This window comes from Cebidichthys violaceus, unplaced genomic scaffold, assembly GCF_023349555.1.
Source record: "Cebidichthys violaceus isolate CVI_PGR_0920_01 unplaced genomic scaffold, fCebVio1.0.p SCAF_51, whole genome shotgun sequence".
Taxonomy (NCBI): Eukaryota; Metazoa; Chordata; class Actinopteri; order Perciformes; family Stichaeidae; genus Cebidichthys; species Cebidichthys violaceus.
This window is the reverse complement of record NW_027176717.1, coordinates 707,705-726,079: the sequence shown is the minus strand read 5'-3', so window position 1 is coordinate 726,079 and position 18,375 is coordinate 707,705. Positions and strand designations below refer to the sequence as shown.

General features: G+C 41.4%; 1 protein-coding gene across 1 annotated transcript; it reads right to left on the bottom strand.

Moving 5' to 3' along the window:
• Nucleotides 1-1,227: 1,227 nt before the first annotated feature.
• Nucleotides 1,228-5,451, bottom strand: tmem229a (transmembrane protein 229A). Its single transcript, XM_068731435.1, has one exon. It carries the CDS (start codon nucleotides 5,361-5,363, stop codon nucleotides 4,275-4,277), a length of 1,089 nt encoding a protein of 362 aa, XP_068587536.1. The 5' UTR covers nucleotides 5,364-5,451; the 3' UTR covers nucleotides 1,228-4,274.
• Between the last annotated feature and the right edge of the window lie 12,924 nt (nucleotides 5,452-18,375).

The following is an 18,375-nucleotide window of genomic DNA, read 5'->3' as shown; positions in this document are numbered from 1 at the left end:
CATGCAGACATCGGTTGAAGGCTTAAAGCGTGCAAGTTCATCTCAACAGGGAAGTAGTAACTAGATAGCACAAATGGCTTTTGTGTGAACCAGGAACCGATGCATGTATGTTGTGGAAATTTATCATGTTGTACTTTTAATTTTAACTTGCATCGCTTAAACCTGCATATATGCAGACCATCCGGACTCATTTAAACCCAAATAATAAATGTTATCATAACATGACCTCCTTTGTTTGTGTCTTAGGACTTTTTTTTTGCTGTCTGTTCTTTCATGCCTAAGATATGTTGACAGTTACAAGTCAGCCCTGAAAACAGGTTGCAGACGTGTTTTCATTTAAAAAACGGAATTCCCACACTTTAAAAGTCTTGTAGACTTGAAAAATATTCATATTAAAACTATATTTTAGATAAAATGGCAGTAGGTTAACTGCATTTACACAGGTTTGGTGTATCATGGTCCTCAGTTGTGTTTTATCTTTATCACTGGACCCAGAAATATCAGGCGTTGCAGAGTCAACAACCGACTCATCTGCATACTGGTAATAAGTGTCTAGACTCCAAAGTATCACGACTCTAAACTTACTGAAAACATAAGCTGCATTAAATGTTGAACTCAACATCTGTTGTCACATTGCTGACCAACTGTCCAAAGAGTCACTTCTTGCCCTTTATAAAAATCGACATTCATGTCTTTTCCCGTTAAATCAGTCCGATCTGATTCATTTATGAATTAGAATAAAACAATGGCCCTTTGTTTCTTCAGTCTACTGTAAACCAGACTTTCCCCAGAATTTGAAAACATCAAAATACAAATTAAAGTTGTTTTTTCTTTGACTCCATCGGTCCATTGACCTCTCCCTTCTCCTCACTCAAACCATTCACATCTTTGGTGCACTTGATTCTCAGCAGGACAAGATAAGATGCCTAAGATATGTTGACAGTTACAAGTCAGCCCTGAAAATAGGTTGCAGACGTGTTTTCATTGGTAGCCTATGATAGGGCATGTTTTAACAGAGCCTAAACACCCAGGAGACCAAATGAAAAGAGAGCGAAACCAATGTTTCCTCCATCAGGCTTGCTTGCCCGCCTGCTCTGCTGCAGCGATAGTGTGAGACGGTATTGCTCAGAACTTTGCTGAATCATGTAAATGGTATTTACCAACATTAAAGTGAAGGAATGCCAGTCATGTCACAGGAAAAATTCTGATTTAATGAAGTCGTACGGTACATGCCATTGCAATTCAAGTTTCTAAAAGCAGTTTGGTCTATTTATTAATTGGTGAATAACAAAGCAACATCTGAATAAAACAGGTTGGCCGTGAAAAATCTTGAAGATGTGCAAAGTAATGTATCCTGTGGTTCAGTGAATGCAAATGTTGAAGAACCTCTTTCGCTGCCAAGGTGGACACAAAACCAAACCAAACAACAGCCACAGGCAGGGCTAAATACCGCTGTTAACGTAACGCAAGGGAATTTAACGATTACTTTTGCCTTGTATTTAAGCATTTTACTCGGTTTACTGAACCCTCAAAATGGACCCAAATCTAACAAACGCTTTAAAATTCACTCAAGCTGTGCATTCAGCAAATCACAAGCGTATCTACACATTCAGAAAATACTACTCATTCCTACAATATCTTAAAAACAAATGATCAGAAGTTGTGATTAGAACAAAAAATTTTCTAATTATGAAGACATGATTAAAGGGAGGAAAAGAGAGAGAAGATGCTTAAATGTACCACCATTTGTTTGGTCACAGTGTAAGGTACATAGATTAGTCTGTTAATAAGGCATAAGACCAGTGTAAAGCAGTCAGAATATGCTCTGTATACACAGCTGGAGTATATTTAGGGAATATTTATTTAACTAAAAACCTGTTTTTTGTTGTTGGATACAGAAATATGTAAATTTGATCAGCTGTAATTAAATGTGCGTCATTCTGGTGTAACCAGTTATTCTGATAATGGAACAAACGCTGGCTTAGATGCCGACTACGGGGGTTGCGCAAGGGTCAGTCCTGGGCCCCCTTCTCTTCTCGCTCTACACAACATCTCTGGGTTCTGTTATTCGCTCGCATGACTTCTCCTACCATTGTTATGCCGATGACACCCAGCTGGTCTTGTCATTTCCCCCCGGTGACACCCAAGTGGAGACGCACATCGCTGCGTGTTTGGCTGACATCTCGAAGTGGATGACGACACACCACCTCAAGCTCAACCTAGACAAAACTGAGCTGCTGTTCCTCCCGGGGAAGGGTTGCCCGCACCGGGACCTGTCCATCACCATTGATGATACCGTGGTGACGCCAACTCAGACTGCGAGGAACCTGGGTGTGACCCTGGATGACCAACTGTCATTCTAGGCAAACATTTCATCCGTTACACGCTCCTGCAGATTCCTGCTCTACAACATCAGGAGGATTCGTCCCTTCCTGACTGACGAGACGGCGCAGGTTCTCATCCAGGCTCTTGGCATCTCCCGCCTGGACTACTGCAACTCTCTACTCGCCAGAGCCCCGGCGTCGGCCATCAGACCTCTGGAGCTTGTCCAGAAAGCCGCAGCTCGCCTGGTGTTCAATCGCCCCAAGTTCTCCCACACAACTTCCTTTCTCCGTTCTCTACACTGGCTACCTGTAAGAGCTTGCATCCAGTTTAAGACTCTGGTGCTAGCCTACAGGGCAGTGAAAGGAATAGCTCCTTCTTATCTCCAGGCCATGGTCAAGCCTTACACCCCCGCCCGACCACTTCGCTCTGCTGCCTCGGGGCGATTGGTTGCCCCGTCGCTCAGAGGTCCTGGCGGCCGATCGACTCGGTCACGGCTGTTTTCTGTCCTGGCCCCACAGTGGTGGAATGAACTTCCCACTGACGTCAGGACAGCGGAGTCGCTGCCCATCTTTCGGCGCAGACTGAAAACCCACCTCTTCAGGAAGTGCTACCCTGAGCCTTCCACTTAGCACTTATTGTATTCATACTAGCTTGTTGCACTTATTGTATTCATATTACTTATAGCACTAACTGTTTTTCTTTATTTCTGCACTGTACCTTGGCTCTGAGTTATGCTCTGCTTCATGCTCTTAGATGCTTGTTTGGAAAAGGAAATGTACTTATGACTTCTGGTGACTAGTTGTTCTTTTGATTACCAATGTTGAATGCACTTATTGTAAGTCGCTTTGGATAAAAGCGTCTGCTAAATGACTGTAATGTAATGTAATGTAATGACTGAGACTGATTAATGCTGAAGGTTAAAATATTTTATAATGACCATTTACAAATCACTGCTGTGCTTCTAGTCCATCAAGAGGAGCCTCATGGACACTGAGCCTTGTTTCTTGAGTCTGCATGCAAAGGAAGGCACTCCAGCAAAGTAATGCTCGGTTCATAAAAGATTCACAGTAAAATCGCACTCTGCTCCTCGTATCCATTCAGCTACAGGTATTCTTGCTACATTTATTACCGGGTTTATTACTGCTCTATTAGTTGTCATGCAAATAGTATTCATGCAATAGTCAATAGAGGGTCATATTAACAAGATGGGTGAAAATAGGGAGTTTGTTTCAAAATATTAACATTGAAAAAGAGGTTAATGCCCATTGTTTTTGTCTTGGAAATACTGCTTATGAATATCATCATGTCTAATCCATAAACCTTACATATTTTATTTTTGGCATGCAGATATGAGCTACAGTTAAAGCATGCCAATGGTTAATGTAAATGACACAATCGATCCAACTCAAACCAGACCTGCCACAATGCATGTAATGTATAAGATGGTAAGTCTGCCACTGCAATCATTTAAAAAACGGAATTCCCACACTTTAAAAGTCTTGTAGACTTGAAAAATATTCATATTAAAACTATATTTTAGATAAAATGGCAGTAGGTTAACTGCATTTACACAGGTTTGGTGTATCATGGTCCTCAGTTGTGTTTTATCTTTATCACTGGACCCAGAAATATCAGGCGTTGCAGAGTCAACAACTGACTCATCTGCATACTGGTAATAAGTGTCTAGACTCCAAAGTATCACGACTCTAAACTTACTGAAAACATAAGCTGCATTAAATGTTGAACTCAACATCTGTTGTCACATTGCTGACCAACTGTCCAAAGAGTCACTTCTTGCCCTTCTTTATAAAAATCGACATTCATGTCTTTTCCCGTTAAATCAGTCCGATCTGATTCATTTATGAATTAGAATAAAACAATGGCCCTTTGTTTCTTCAGTCTACTGTAAACCAGACTTTCCCCAGAATTTGAAAACATCAAAATACAAATTAAAGTTGTTTTTTCTTTGACTCCATCGGTCCATTGACCTCTCCCTTCTCCTCACTCAAACCATTCACATCTTTGGTGCACTTGATTCTCAGCAGGACATTGGACAGCACGTCCTGGTACAAACTGAGGCAGACCCAGCCGGGCAGGTAGAGGAGGGTGATGAGTCCCATGAAGTTGTGAGGATAATGGGAGTAGTCCCAGGAGCAGGCGCCGAACTGCCTCAGGAGCAGACCCCAAGAGAACTCCCAGGTGTAAATGAAGCAGATGTAGATGGGGAGCCGCTGCCACGTCCCCCAGCCTCTGCTGTAGTGCAGGTGAAGGTAGAGCTTCTCCACCACGAAGCTGCAGCTCCCGTACATCAGGAAGGACCACAGCGACGTGTGGCCGCTGAGGCTCCGGTCAGACTTCTCCACCAGGTTGAAAATAGAGGTGAAAATCACCTCGTCCAGAAAGCCGTGCATCCCAAAGAACAAGAAACGCACAAAGCCGGGCAGACCGCGAAGAGGCCCCCGATCATGACCTCTGTCCTCCGGGCTGAGTTCGCTCGGGCGGTCGGGGGTGCAGGAGCGGTGGTACTGCAGCCGTGACAGTCCTCTGTGGAACACCTTGGCGAAATAGAGAGACAGAATGTAGTGCACGGCCAGCTGCGTGCCAGATACCACCCGCACCTGCTCGGTCAAAGTGTTGATGTTCCCGATAAGGATCTGCAGCCCGATGTAGACAGACGGGTAGAAAACAAGATGAAACACCACAGGCCGACCTCGGAAACACCTCTTCTGAGAGTAAATCTTCTCCAGCGCAAAGTGGGTCAGTGAATGCATAATGCAAAGATACGGAGAGGAAAAGCCCACCAGTTTAGGGTCTCGGTGGTTTAAAAAACCCTGTACCGATGAGAGCAGGACATCCAGAGTCACGCCGTGCATCCCGTAGAAGTAAAGCCGCATCCACCGCGGCAGCTCCCGAAGCGACTCCACCGCGTCCCCCGTCTCTCCGACCGGTTCTTGTTGGCGAGGCATTCGCGCCGTATTTAGGCCACCGGTGGGGTTTCCTGAATGACCGCGTGGACCGTCTCGCCACCGACTGCCCATGATCTGTCACTCTCTCTAGAGGGATGCAGCTTCCCTGTTCCTACACATTGTTTGTTCCAGCACATTGAATCAAGCTGCGTCTGCAACCATCCCCTGCAACTGTGCAGTGGCTGCTGCGTTCACGTGTTCCCCGGAAATACCTGCTTTGGTTAAACCAGTTTGCGAACCCAACTTGACAACAACAAACAAAAGTTCTGTTTACATTTTGTGTCATTCATCAAACTCTTTGTGTGCATCTTCATGTTTTGCACATTTAATTCCTCATGAAATGTAGACAATTTTTAAATGTGCATTGTTTATTTCCATGTTGTTTACTAGCAAGCAGTCTTCTTCCTGCCTTTGTGGGAGCGCTGCCAAACTTTTTGTCATGTTACCTTCACCAACTGTTGACCGTGCATGTGTGTCCTTGTAAAAACATAACTCTATAGGGGTCAACAAATTGGCTCAACAAAAAACATGGGTCATTATAAATCTGTGATGTTGGTCCAATGTGAATGAAGTCAAAAGGTTAACAGACTCAGTAGAGAAGTAAGAAGGAGGATTGCAGGTATTTAAATCTGCAGTGTGGCAGCAGGTGCAGCCACAGTCATACATGCACTTGGTGCACCGCGTCATTTGCGTCGCAAATAATGTTTCCAAATTTTCAATAGCACCTGAAGGCAACATAAGAGAGAAGCTGAAATGAGGAGGAAGTGTAGCTGTACATCTGTGGTGGAGACGGGACGATTTGGCTCTGCCACAGTTATTAATTGAGCTCTCATCCCCAGGCGACGTCCTGACTGTTTAATTACGAGTCATGAATGATAATTACAGCTGATTACTCTGTTAATATGATAGACCAATATCGGTCCTGTAGTAAACTAATCCATCATCTTTCGTCAGGATGAATTGATCATCCATTAGGTACATAGACCTGTGTGACATAAGAGGAAACATATAGATAGATGGCCTATATCATGAAGCTTATGTTCAAAGTGACACTTTTACAGAGGGTTAAATGAATACATAAACTGTCAGTCGTTGATAGATGCATACCGCCAAGTCAAAATATCTCCACTTCCTCTTGCTATTGCTGCGGTTATGAACTGAAAACAACATTCAACAATATTTAATATGTATACTGTTAATCACAATATGTTTCAATGATAAGATTAAGGCTATTAATCAGCCACCATTTCAGCAGGACTATCCATAATATGCTGAACGGATACTAAACAAGTACAGTCATTTGATTCTAAATTACCAAATCAACCAAAACAAGTATTCTGATGGAGATGAAGAGAGCTTATAGTGACACATAACGAACTATGATTTTAAGTGTTGCTTTTGCTTTGTAGAAATAAGCAGAACAGAGATAACATTATAGTGCAGGAGCAGCAGTACTTTACAGTGCAAACAAAAGATGCGCATGAGAATCTAAACCATATACAGTATTTAGTACCTTGATGAGAGGACTTGCAGTATGACTGGACGGCCACAGATAGGCACTACTGAGTCTGTGAGAGACACGGCTTATTTTCACCAAAGGAAACTCATCAGAGGCTAAATGAGACCAGGCAGCGTGTGTGACATGGTGCAGTTTGGCATTTGTAACTCATTCTCCTCTTCTTATGATGTGGCTTATTGGTTTGGCTTTGACTGACACTGTGAAGAGGAGTGTGTGCTGAATGCATGCATTAGGGTTTGTTTGGTGTTGTGTGTTTTTGCGCCTACTAAGAGAGGGTATGAATCTGAGAGTTTGTATTCTACCTCTTGGAACAGTCTTTCATGTGTCACAGAGTGTATATTAACAGCATTTGTTTGCACTTTGAGTATCAGCATCTCTCTGCAGGATGCAGTTGTGTGTTTCTGTGTGTGTGTGTGTGTGTGTGTGAAATAGAGATATCAGTGGTCTTTCTGGGCCACAGAGATAACAGTGTGTCTCTGAATGCTTTAAAACCATCAGAATCTCTTCAGCACAGATTGAACTCGAGCCTGAACCCACTCAGTCGTGACTCAGAGCCCGCACAGCCGACTCAGAGACGAGAAAGCAAGACTAATTTTCAAATAGTTCAGGTCAAATACAGCATTTTATATGCCAGCTGACAAGACCTGACCCTCTCTCACACATGCACATCTTCACCTCCTTGCTGTAGTGCATTTTCTCAACCTCGACTGATTGCTGCAGATAATAGCCATAATTATTCATGCTCAGAATGCAGACACTAGTCTTTGACAATCAATATTTTACTACACTGTTTATTGTTGAACATATGGCAATTACTGTAAATAAATGAGATTATCATTGAAACAGTGCACGCTGAACATCAAAATCTAAAAGGTAAAAAAGTAGAAGCGTTTCTCGCTGGAGGAGTCATTTAGTTGTGCTTTATGTTTATAATCTATTTATAATTTGAATACTCAATGTCAATACCATCATTTTGCAGTTGTAAGTTCCACAGCAGCTGAATGAGATGGAAGAGGGAGTCTTGTGCTTTTCATTCTGGTTTTTAGCTCATACTACTGCATTGTAAGCCTTCTGTTATTGGTGTTTCTGTTTTCTGTACGCTGTCAGAATACAGAAATCCTTCTGTAAAAACCCAGAGTGTGCAATTAAATGGATGCCATCGTAGTTTACACAAGTTAAACATTTGGGACTTTGACAGTTAGAAAACTCAGAAAATGCTGTATTTGCACTGCCACATACATCATTTTACCACAAGTGGTATGAATGGCAATTTATTTCACATAAAATGTTACATAAAATAAATAATAATTAAAAAACATAGTTATCAATATTGTTTGTAATTTAAACGCAAGGTATTGTATGACACTCAATAGACCTGAGTAAGATGAATCAGACAGAAAGTAATGTGTTTCCTTGTAGATAACCTTTTAAAAAAAAAATAATAATCTGTGCTGTGAAGCCAGTCCGCATCAACCTGCACTGACCTCTTCTATCTCTGATGCTGTCTCATATATTGGACACAAATACCCCCAAATTAATATTCATTATTTTATGACAAGAAAGTTAGAGTGAAATGAGAAAAATAGATGGGTGAATACATTAGTAATTCAGATGATAACAATGTTTTTGCAGAGCTGTAAATTATCTCCTGATGTCACCATATAGCGACACAGATTAATCATTTCCTCGTGTTTTATAACGGTCTTTTACTCAGATGACTACCAGACTGGCAGAATGGCTTTCTTATCATGAAACGTGCAAACTGTGGAATATTCACTGACTAGCAGTCAAACAATGAAGCTGTCTAATCTCCCTGTGTGCATGATGTCATTGTCTCTCCTTTGTGCTGATAAACTCTGTGTGAGGTGTGCCAGAGCCACCAAGACAAATCCCTGGAGATTTAAAAGACTTGATCTGTTATGTGATTATGATCTTGATATTTCATGCAATCGTTAGGCTTCTACACTTTCTTTGATGAGTCCCTCAGTGAAACATCTGCTTGTCTGTGAGTTTGGGTCTCCACGCTCACCAGATGAAACACAGTGTGGACCTTGAGTTTGTGACAGGCAGCCGGTCTGTTCTCTTTGGGTCTCCATGGGTAGCCTATGTTTAATGCATTTGAATGTGTTTTGGTGGATTCTTGTACGCCAAGTGCTGGATGCTCAGGAGTGACAATGGCGCAGAAAATGTAGCGGCACAATAATTCCTGGTTAAGCATTTGTTACACCAGACCATACAAGTATATCATCCCATTTACACTTCATATAATCAATTTAAAAGTGTTCAAATTGCCAGAAATCTAAAATTACATTCCCAAGAAGACGGTTTACGTCTCTGTGGTGTTTTAACACTAGATGGCAGCAGTGTGGCACGCTCGCCCATGGCTTGGGTGGGCCCTTCTGCTTCAGATGTTGTTAATTCACAGAAACAAAATACTAATACTTTTTTGCATGGAGCACATTTAAATGCACAGTGCTTATATTTGATGGCCAATGCAAAAGACAGACTTCAAATGTGCGGCCTGAATAGCCATGATACATGATTGTGTCTGTACTGTGGCCCTGCACTGCTTCATACTCATCACCGTGTGCCGATTGAAAGGTTAACAATGGAGGATTCAAGCTTATTCTACTGCTGGTGTCATTTATATGAGAGTATTATTTAAGGCCTGAAACCTGAACATGTTCATTTGGGTTCTGAAGGGTTGTACACGGTATTCATCTGGCTCTCGTATATCTACCCAGGCTCTTGTGTGGTTTAAAACAGATATATCATATTAGGTGCTTGACAACCTCTCCACAGGTGCATACAAAAACATTTTCCAACCAGATATATCCTGTTAGGCTCATTACAGCCCGTGAATGGCTGTAAGACGAAGCTATGTGATGTTTGATTGATGTGACGCTTGACCGAGTCCCTCAGGAAATTAATGTGAATCTGCTGTCATGCACTTAAAATGAGAACCTCTGAAAATGTAATTTCAGATCCCATTTCCTCCAATATGAGTCATCATTGAATGGACCGCTGGCCCAAATGCTCTCGCATTGTCTCATATGGTCAGGCTGAGATAGTGTGTGTGTGTGTGTGTGTGTGTGTGTGCGCACGCGCGCCAGTAAGCTCATGCTGTGCTTGTGTGTCTGTGTTCTTTCCCCAACCATGTTTATACATTTTTGATGCATAAAATAATACTAGTGTGCCTGTTGCTTATGTGAGAGAGTCTGCATGTGTGTGTAAACATGTGCTGCCTCCAGAGATGGGAGGAGGAAGAAAGTATAAAGATCACTCATCCCAATAGGAGGTTTGCAATATTCCCGGGAGTAGTTCAGGCTCTTGTTTGCAGTTTCTTCTTCATTAGGAATTCTGTGCAACCCCGGGACTCTCCGGGGCTCACCCGGTCACACGGCAACACAACACCCTGACTTCCCCCATCTCACCTCGCCTCACCCTTCTCTACTCCCCTTGTCTCTCCTCTAAAGGCTCTCTCCTCACCCTCACACCTTCCCATCTTGTATTCAGTCACTGCCTCTCTGCCAGTATGCTTTTATGAACTACATCTTCTCCAGGTCTTGATGGCAATAGTTTAAATATAATATATTCATTTGATACTGGAGAATGCTATTGTTGGAGTCTTTCAACTGTTCTCGCCCTTTTCCTCTCCTCTCATTTATATTTTCATTTTCTAACTTCTTTTCTCTCTTCTATTCTCCTGTGTACGTCCCGGTGGATCTACTTCTATAATTAATCTGTGCCTGCACTCACCCATCTCATTCTCCCGCTCATCCTCTCCTCCTCTCCTTTCATCTCTGTACTCCTCTCTACAGTAACCTTAGTGACCCTCCTTTTAACCTTGTCATCTTAAATAACCCTCTCACCAACTCCTCCATCCTTTCACATGTCTTCAGCCTCCCTCCAACCTTAATTTCCCCCTTTCTTTCACCTCTTAACCCCCATACCGCGCACCGCATAGCTTGTATTGTCTCTAGTAGAGAATCTTTTACCTCTTTTCAGCAGAATCTATTATTCTTCTCACAACTGCAGTGCTGTAATTTCTCATGCCGCCCTACCAGTAGCATAACCTTTTACTCTTTTTCTACTCCTTCCTATACTCCTCAAACTTTTTCTTCCTCTACTTAAAGTTGGCACTTTAAGTTTGTTCTGTATTGTTTTCATATCATTGTGTTTTTTGTGATGCATGGTAATTTAGACATGTTGCACATAAATGGAAAATCTCCCCAAATTGAATTTGTTTATATGGAAAAAGAAATTAGCTTTTTGCTTCATGACTGCATTAGGGTTAGTTAGAACAACATAACAATTCAGAAGTTCTCTCATAACTCACTTGACTGTTGAATAGAAAATTGCTTTTACATGCTTCACGCTTCATGAATGCAATACAGTGTTAGCTCACTGTTTTGATTTTTTTCTCACAGAATGTATGAGATAGAAACTTCCTGTAAAGGCTAATTCCAATTGAAACAGAGCTTTGTACACCTTTTTATATAACCTCTCATCCTACTTCTCCAGGCTATATCAAATGTGTCATCTCCTTTTCTTTGCAGGTTCACTTCAAATGTGTCCAAAGCCCATTCTACCTTTTGACTTATTCCTTCCTCTTCAGCCAGATAGCAGTAATTTCCCCCATCGTAATCCTCCACACTTGTGTGACCCCATTCTACCCCCTGTCTTATCCTCCTGTCAACGTAGTCTGACAATTACAAGTCTTTTGTTCCTCCTTTGACCTTTGCTCATGCCAATTACTTTCCTGCAAACCTCCTCTTTTTTTTCTGCCTCTGCTTAAACCCAGTTAGTTAACTGAGTCCAGATTCTCTTTGTGTACCTGTTGCCAGACAGTCTCTGTCCTCTGTCTGCAGCTGGCTTTGTGTGTCTGTCTGTCTGTCTGTCTGTCTGTCGCAGCAGAGGATGGCATAATTTAATTTTGGTCACCTGGTGTTTGTGTGTGTCATATTGGGACAAAACTACTGTGTTAATTTGCAAGGATGGAAGCCAGTAAGGAAAGTAGACAGACACTACTATGGGCTGTGTATAGTGGGCCTTTGTGCATTCCATCCATTTTGTTTACCATCCACTGTACGCCCCAGGGGGTGTCTGGGAGATTGTAGCCATGGGATACCGACGCATATCATGCTCTGATTGGTTCAACCTGCCATCAGCTAGAGTGTGTATTAGACCTGTAGTGATATGGATATGGATCATTGATGATGCTCCTTGTCTCTCATTCTCTCTGCCCTTAGTCTCTCTTTTGTCTGTTTGTGTATTCCCCTCAGCTGTCGACTGTTTTTGTACAGTCCAACCCCTTTCTGTCTGTTTCTTTGTCCACTCACAGACAGTTAGAGAGAGAGAATACTATTGAAAGGGATATGGAAAAAACAAGTGACCGCAGGAGATTGATAGTTATCAGTGGGATGTGTTGATGTATAGACATCCAGTGGAAGCAGAGCGTAGGATGTTGTCTCTTAACTGTAGTAGCAGGAGGTAAACAGGAAAAAAACTGTGAGTGGCTTGGTTAGACCTCAGCTCTCCCTGACCTGTGACCTCATGGCTATTTTGTTATTGTCTGTGCTCAGTGGCAGCTTAGGTGAATTGGAAACTAAATTGTATGTTGGAATATGTTTATCTGTCAATATGTGTTAACTTTGTGACAGACTGGCAACCTGGATGGGGGTTCTCTGTCTCTTACATGCTTGGGTAGGCTGGGATGGAATGTGAGTTTTTTCAACTTTTATTAAGGCATACCTATTCAAACATTTTGATTTCATCTTATTCTCAGAAAAAACAATTTAGCACCCTCACATACACAATCCCTCAGTCCCTTTCAAAGATAAAGCCATTTTGTTATCAAGTGTCACTTTACAAAAGATACCTCTTGTAAGAGCCAAATTCAATTTGCTGTAAAATATTTACTTGTATTTACATGTTTAACTTCAGTCAGATCTGTTTCTACTTTGAATGTTACAAGGATGTTGTTATCATTTGTTGTGGTAAGAAATACACGTAAGTGACAGACTGCCGTCACTTTAAGGACACTTTGCAACAGTTAGTGTCGGCTGTTAGTCGTAGCTGGAGCAGAGTGGAGCCGCACAGTTCTCCGAACGTGTCATTTGGAACGTGCTATGTGGATTAAGTTGTGGAACAATTCGTGGATAACCTGTGGATCTTTAAAGTGTGTCTAGGTAATCGGCTACTTTTAGGAAGAAAGGAAGTTGTTTCACTAACTTGTAAGAAGGAAATTGGATAAATAAAACACACGTGCTTTCACCTACGAGCGGCGTCAGTGTGAGCTATGTGCATAGGACCAGACACGCGTCAACTTAAGGTTTTACACTCTGCTAAAGGTTTGGACGCTACACCTCTGTTTGTGCTCCTTAAAGCCTATTCTTAGCACAATGTGTGTCTTTGGTAAACATAAAAGCTTGGATATGGAAATATGACACTGTGTTCAACTGTATGATGTCAAAATGCCTCACAACCCAAAAATAAAGTTGCTACAATAAATAAAGATGGATGTCAAGATGCGACTTTGCTCTCGATGGAAAAATTCTACGAGGAAAAGCAAAACAACACAAAGCAAAACCTTAACCCTAATGAGGTCCCATGGTGGCCTGCCTGCACGGGTTAACAAAACAAATCCTCCAGTGGATGTTTCACTGGATGTTTATTTGTTCTGCAGAAAAACCTCTGAGGTTAGGAAGAGGTCTTACTACTGTAGACAGCTTAACATATTGTTTATTATTATTTATTAACTGATTCATCACATATTTTTTATAGGTCTAGTGCCAAAGCAGACAAGTGACTTGTGCATGTGCTTTTCAGTCAAAGTTAGCATTAATAAATCACTACATTAATAATTGTTCAGTCACCAAAACACCCTTATAAAAATGCAACTAGTCGTGTTTTTTTCTTTTGGCCTCCCATTTATCAAAATTGACCTCTTGTCAGATTTAAATGAATGAGTGACCGTAGGCAAGCCTCCAACAGAGGCTCATTGCATTAACATTATTCACATATGACTGAATATCTTTTTCAATTGCTTTTACATACATCACTGGGGCCGATCGTTCAAACGATTGCGTCAGTATGAATGTAAGTCGTACCAGCTGCACTCTAATGTGTTTCCTTACAGGTGATTGACTAAAGGAGTCTGTCAATCTATAAATAATCAGCATGACACGTCTCAAATGTTACTATCCCTGAGGAACTAACGTTTATGCCTTCTACGTGCTTATGAGAGCAACACTCTCCTCCTCATTTGTTTTTCTTTGCCTCCAGTCTTCTATTTCACCCCCCGCCTCTCTGGCTCCTCTATGAACAAGCCTCAACATTGTATCTCAGAGTCAGTTGTGGAATTCATCTTCTGCTTATTTACTGCTCCCTGCAGTGCTGCTGAATGTTGCATGCTCTGGTTGTATTTGCATACATTTAGTATGGAGATGGTCACTTTCATAAATTCTCGAGCGGCGAATCTCTGTTTTACATTCATACGGAGGTGGGTTGGGTTGCCATTTTAATTGGAGGTTAATTTGTTGTTGGCGTTAGAGGTCAATAGCAAGTGGACACAAACATTGAGAAAATATGTTAAAATGTTTGAATATCCGGAAGTTTTCAGTTTAAAATCTACTTGTTTACTTCATAACCAAAGACAACGCAGGTTGTCTTACTGAGATGACACAATTGTGCTTTTGATCTGTAACCTTTGACTCTGACACACTCGACACAATATAAAGCAGTCTCCTCCTTCAGTTGAGAACTTTCTCTGTTAAAAATGTAGCCGTGTGTATCCTATTTATCGTTTTCTGCATGGCTTCAGTTCAAAATAAGCTGAAGCACAATAACAAATCAACCATGACTGGCTCTTATGCTAAACTATTATTTCTGACTACAAGGGACACATAAATATGTTTCCAAAGGGAGAAAGATGTTGCAGGAACAAATAGAGGCGCAATTTCCTCACGAGTGTCATTAAAACTTCATCTATCTACAATGGCTTGGAGACCAGAGCAGCAAAAACCATCTGCAGGCCACGCTTGAGGAGACCACATCTGTTTTATACCAGTCAGTGTCTTGTACTGCTCGTTGCTCATCAATGAGATGAAACATGTGATGAAGCTTTGACTTATGCACAGAATTCACAAAATCAGAACATTTTAAATTGAATTCTCTAAGTGCTAATAGACCCATTAACTCAATTGTGTCATTAAACATGAAACAAATGAGATCAGCAGATTGCTTGTACTCCGCTCCCACCTGTTTTTATCTGCGAAGGTGACCAACATAACGGCTTCAAATATCAAAATGAAGTATCTGTATTGTGCATTTAAAATATCCTAACAACCGGTAAAAGTGGCTGGCCCATTACAACCAACCCACAGACACTCGACCGTTGTGTTTATGCACATTACACTAATAATTATTCCCATACTATAATGTTCAAGTGGTTGGATGACTCTGTTGCAAACATTTCTGCATACGAATTGTATTATTGATTGTGGCTTGTGAAAGCTACAGTACACCAATACCAAGATGAGATTCTTCTAGGAGAAAAGATGAGCTTGAACCATTTTATATCCTTGATATAGCCGAGTGTATAGCGTGATACTATTTGACCCAGAAATTTGGTTAATGTTGCTTGACTCATTGTCTAGCCTTCTAAGTATTGAAGATGGTGAGTCAACCCCTGCCCTCTTCTTTGCCTGTGGTGGATAAGCAAATGTTTCCATACAACCGAAACTACTGAAGTTTAACGACCTGGATAAATGTTCAGACACAAAAAAAACTTAATTCAGACCAGGGGCAGCTCGAAAGCAGGCTCGGCTTTGTTTGTTGTTGTTTATCTGCCTCTGTCGGTGAAGAGAGACTCGTGGTATCTGCTGCTACTGGTCGATCGGCACGCAGTATTGATGCGGGCCAGTCCCAATCAAGGTCATCGTGATGCTTGCTAATCTCAATCGACTAGGATCACTCAGCAGCTTGTTGCATGGCAGACAGCATTCCTCTTAGCACAGAATGACACATCCATACGAGAGAAAAACCCCATGTGATACAACATTCATCTAATAAATGATGGACCTTCAGTTAAGTGGAATATGCCTTAATAGAAAACCCCATCAACCCACCCAGTTATTACTCCTCAGCAGCGTGCCCTTGCATGTACAAAAACCTCCTGAACCCTGCAGAGGACAGAGGCGAGGACATGGTGTTTTTGTTGACATAATAAACAAAATTCTGCTTTTTCTTGACCTAATCAACCACAAATGTAAGAGAACAGGGGGGCTTCATTATCATCATCATTATCCTTATTGTGCATCACGCTGTCAGCATTTAAAGAAGCGTTGCAGAGGTCAGGAAGTGTGCTACGGTCATAATGACCCTTTTAGCGTGCCGTGGAAGGCAGTATCTACTGTCTATGACTAATGCAAGCAGTAGGCAGGCGTCATACACATACATAAATACATAAATACTTACAGCTGCACGAACTCATGCACACATGCAATATATCTACGATACAAAGGCACACAAACACACCCCGAGCTCCACACTCACTACAGTGTCAGTAACTAACTGGGTTAGGGTGGGGCCGGGCATTTCTCCGTGTATCACTGACCCGTATTAAGTTACACTGCATTCCCTAGAGAGAGGATATGATCCCATGTGTCATTGGAAAATGAAGGGTAAACGGAAGTAGTGGGGGAGGAGAAGCGGCAAAGAAATGGGAGGGTGTTGAGAGAGAGAGGGAGGGAGACAGAGGGAAAAAAAAGCAGCATGTAAAGGGAGAGACATAAGTGTCACGTCAAATGAGTAAATCCTGGAGAGGATGAAGGGAAGACTGATGCGCACACATGGAGAGAAGCCAAAACCCAAAAAGTTTAATCCATATCATAGACTCCTGAAAGTCTCCGATAAGAAGAAATAATTCAGACAATCATACAGGTTTTAAACAAATGGTGAACTCGATATAAAAGACACTCAGTAGTAGTTACTCTATAGTGACGGGTAAAATGAGATTTTGGACCAAAATTAATCTTTGTCATTTTGCATCATTGCTGACATAGTATCGCATAGTGGTTCATTTCTGTGTCTAGGGCAAAACTATGTAAATAGATCTCCAGTTGCAATAAACATGAATTATTCTTTAAGGAGCAACTTCCTTATTCAAAATAAAATCACACAATAATTACAAAAATTAGAATCGAGACTTGTGTGGGGCGACAGTAGAAATCTATTAGTTACTTGAGACACAGAACTTGACATTAGCAGGCTGGCTCATGGCGATGCTGATGATGACGACTGATGGTCGCAAGCTGCCACTGGGGGAGCATGGATAGATATTTATCTTTCACACTGTCCTAGCTTCTTTATCTCCTTCTCTCTCTCCTCCTATGACTTACCTTTGCTCTTTTAGTTCTTTCTGTTATATGACTGTAATCCTCCCTTTCTTATCCTGTCGTCGTCTCCATCTCCGCCAACTTTCTCTCATCTTTCTTTCTCTCCCTCACACCACCCACACTCACTGCTGTCTGCCTGTCTGTTAGGGTAGGGCCCTGTGAGCACACACACACACACACACACACACACACACACACACACACACACACACACACACTCTTAGCAGCTGAAGCCCTTTTTACAGTGTGTGTCAGGGGAACGCTGAGCTAATGCCAAGCATTACATTCTACCAGCATTGAAAATCTGGCAGACTCTGTGAACCTTAAATAAGATAAGGATGTGTGAGCAAATGAGTATGATTGTGTGAATGCGAGTTTTATTGCATTAGCACACTTGTGAATGTATCAGTGTGTGTGTGTGTGTGTGTGTGTGTGTGTGTATGTATATATATATATATATATATATATATATATATATATATATATATATATATATATACATATACCTCTTCAACCCATCTCTCTGCTGTTCTATTTCTCTTATGCTTTCCTCCTCTCAGATTGTTATCTTCGATTTAGGACCTTTTGAGCTTGACGTGATATTAGTGATGTCCTGCTTCTTCGGACTAAATCTAATGTATGTGTTGGGGAATCTTTGAAGTAGTAGTGGCACAATAATTATCATATGTGTACAATAATTGAGCCCTTTGTATAAAAGCTCTAAAATGTAAGACAATTTCACGTCATCAATTCAGTTTTTCCCACGACAGAGAAATGTTATGGAGCTGATTTGAAACTAGCCTGATTATTCACTGTATGTTAACAATGTTAATGTATTACAGATCGCTGAGCCTGGATCTGCCATAAATGATCCAATTACTTTTGAGTTTTGTATGATTATGCTCATATTTTGTTATCTCTTTGCCTACATGCTCGAATGCATAGTGAGTCCTGATTTGCATCACAGACTTTTGGCACAGGTTAATAAGCATAACAAACTCAGTTTTGGATACGGCAAGATTCAAACATAGATTTAAAGCTGGAGTCTTTGTATAATTTTGTGGTTTTCCAATTGGAGAGTGGAAAAAACATACTTTTAAGTCCCTGTATGGCATTGTGCTGCTCCATTAAATGGTTTACGGTATGTTTTTTTTTTTTAAATGAA

What these genes read in the sequence shown, in the direction of transcription:
- tmem229a (XM_068731435.1), bottom strand. Translation starts at nt 5,363, where the DNA reads ATGGGCAGTCGGTGGCGAGACGGTCCACGCGGTCATTCAGGAAACCCC.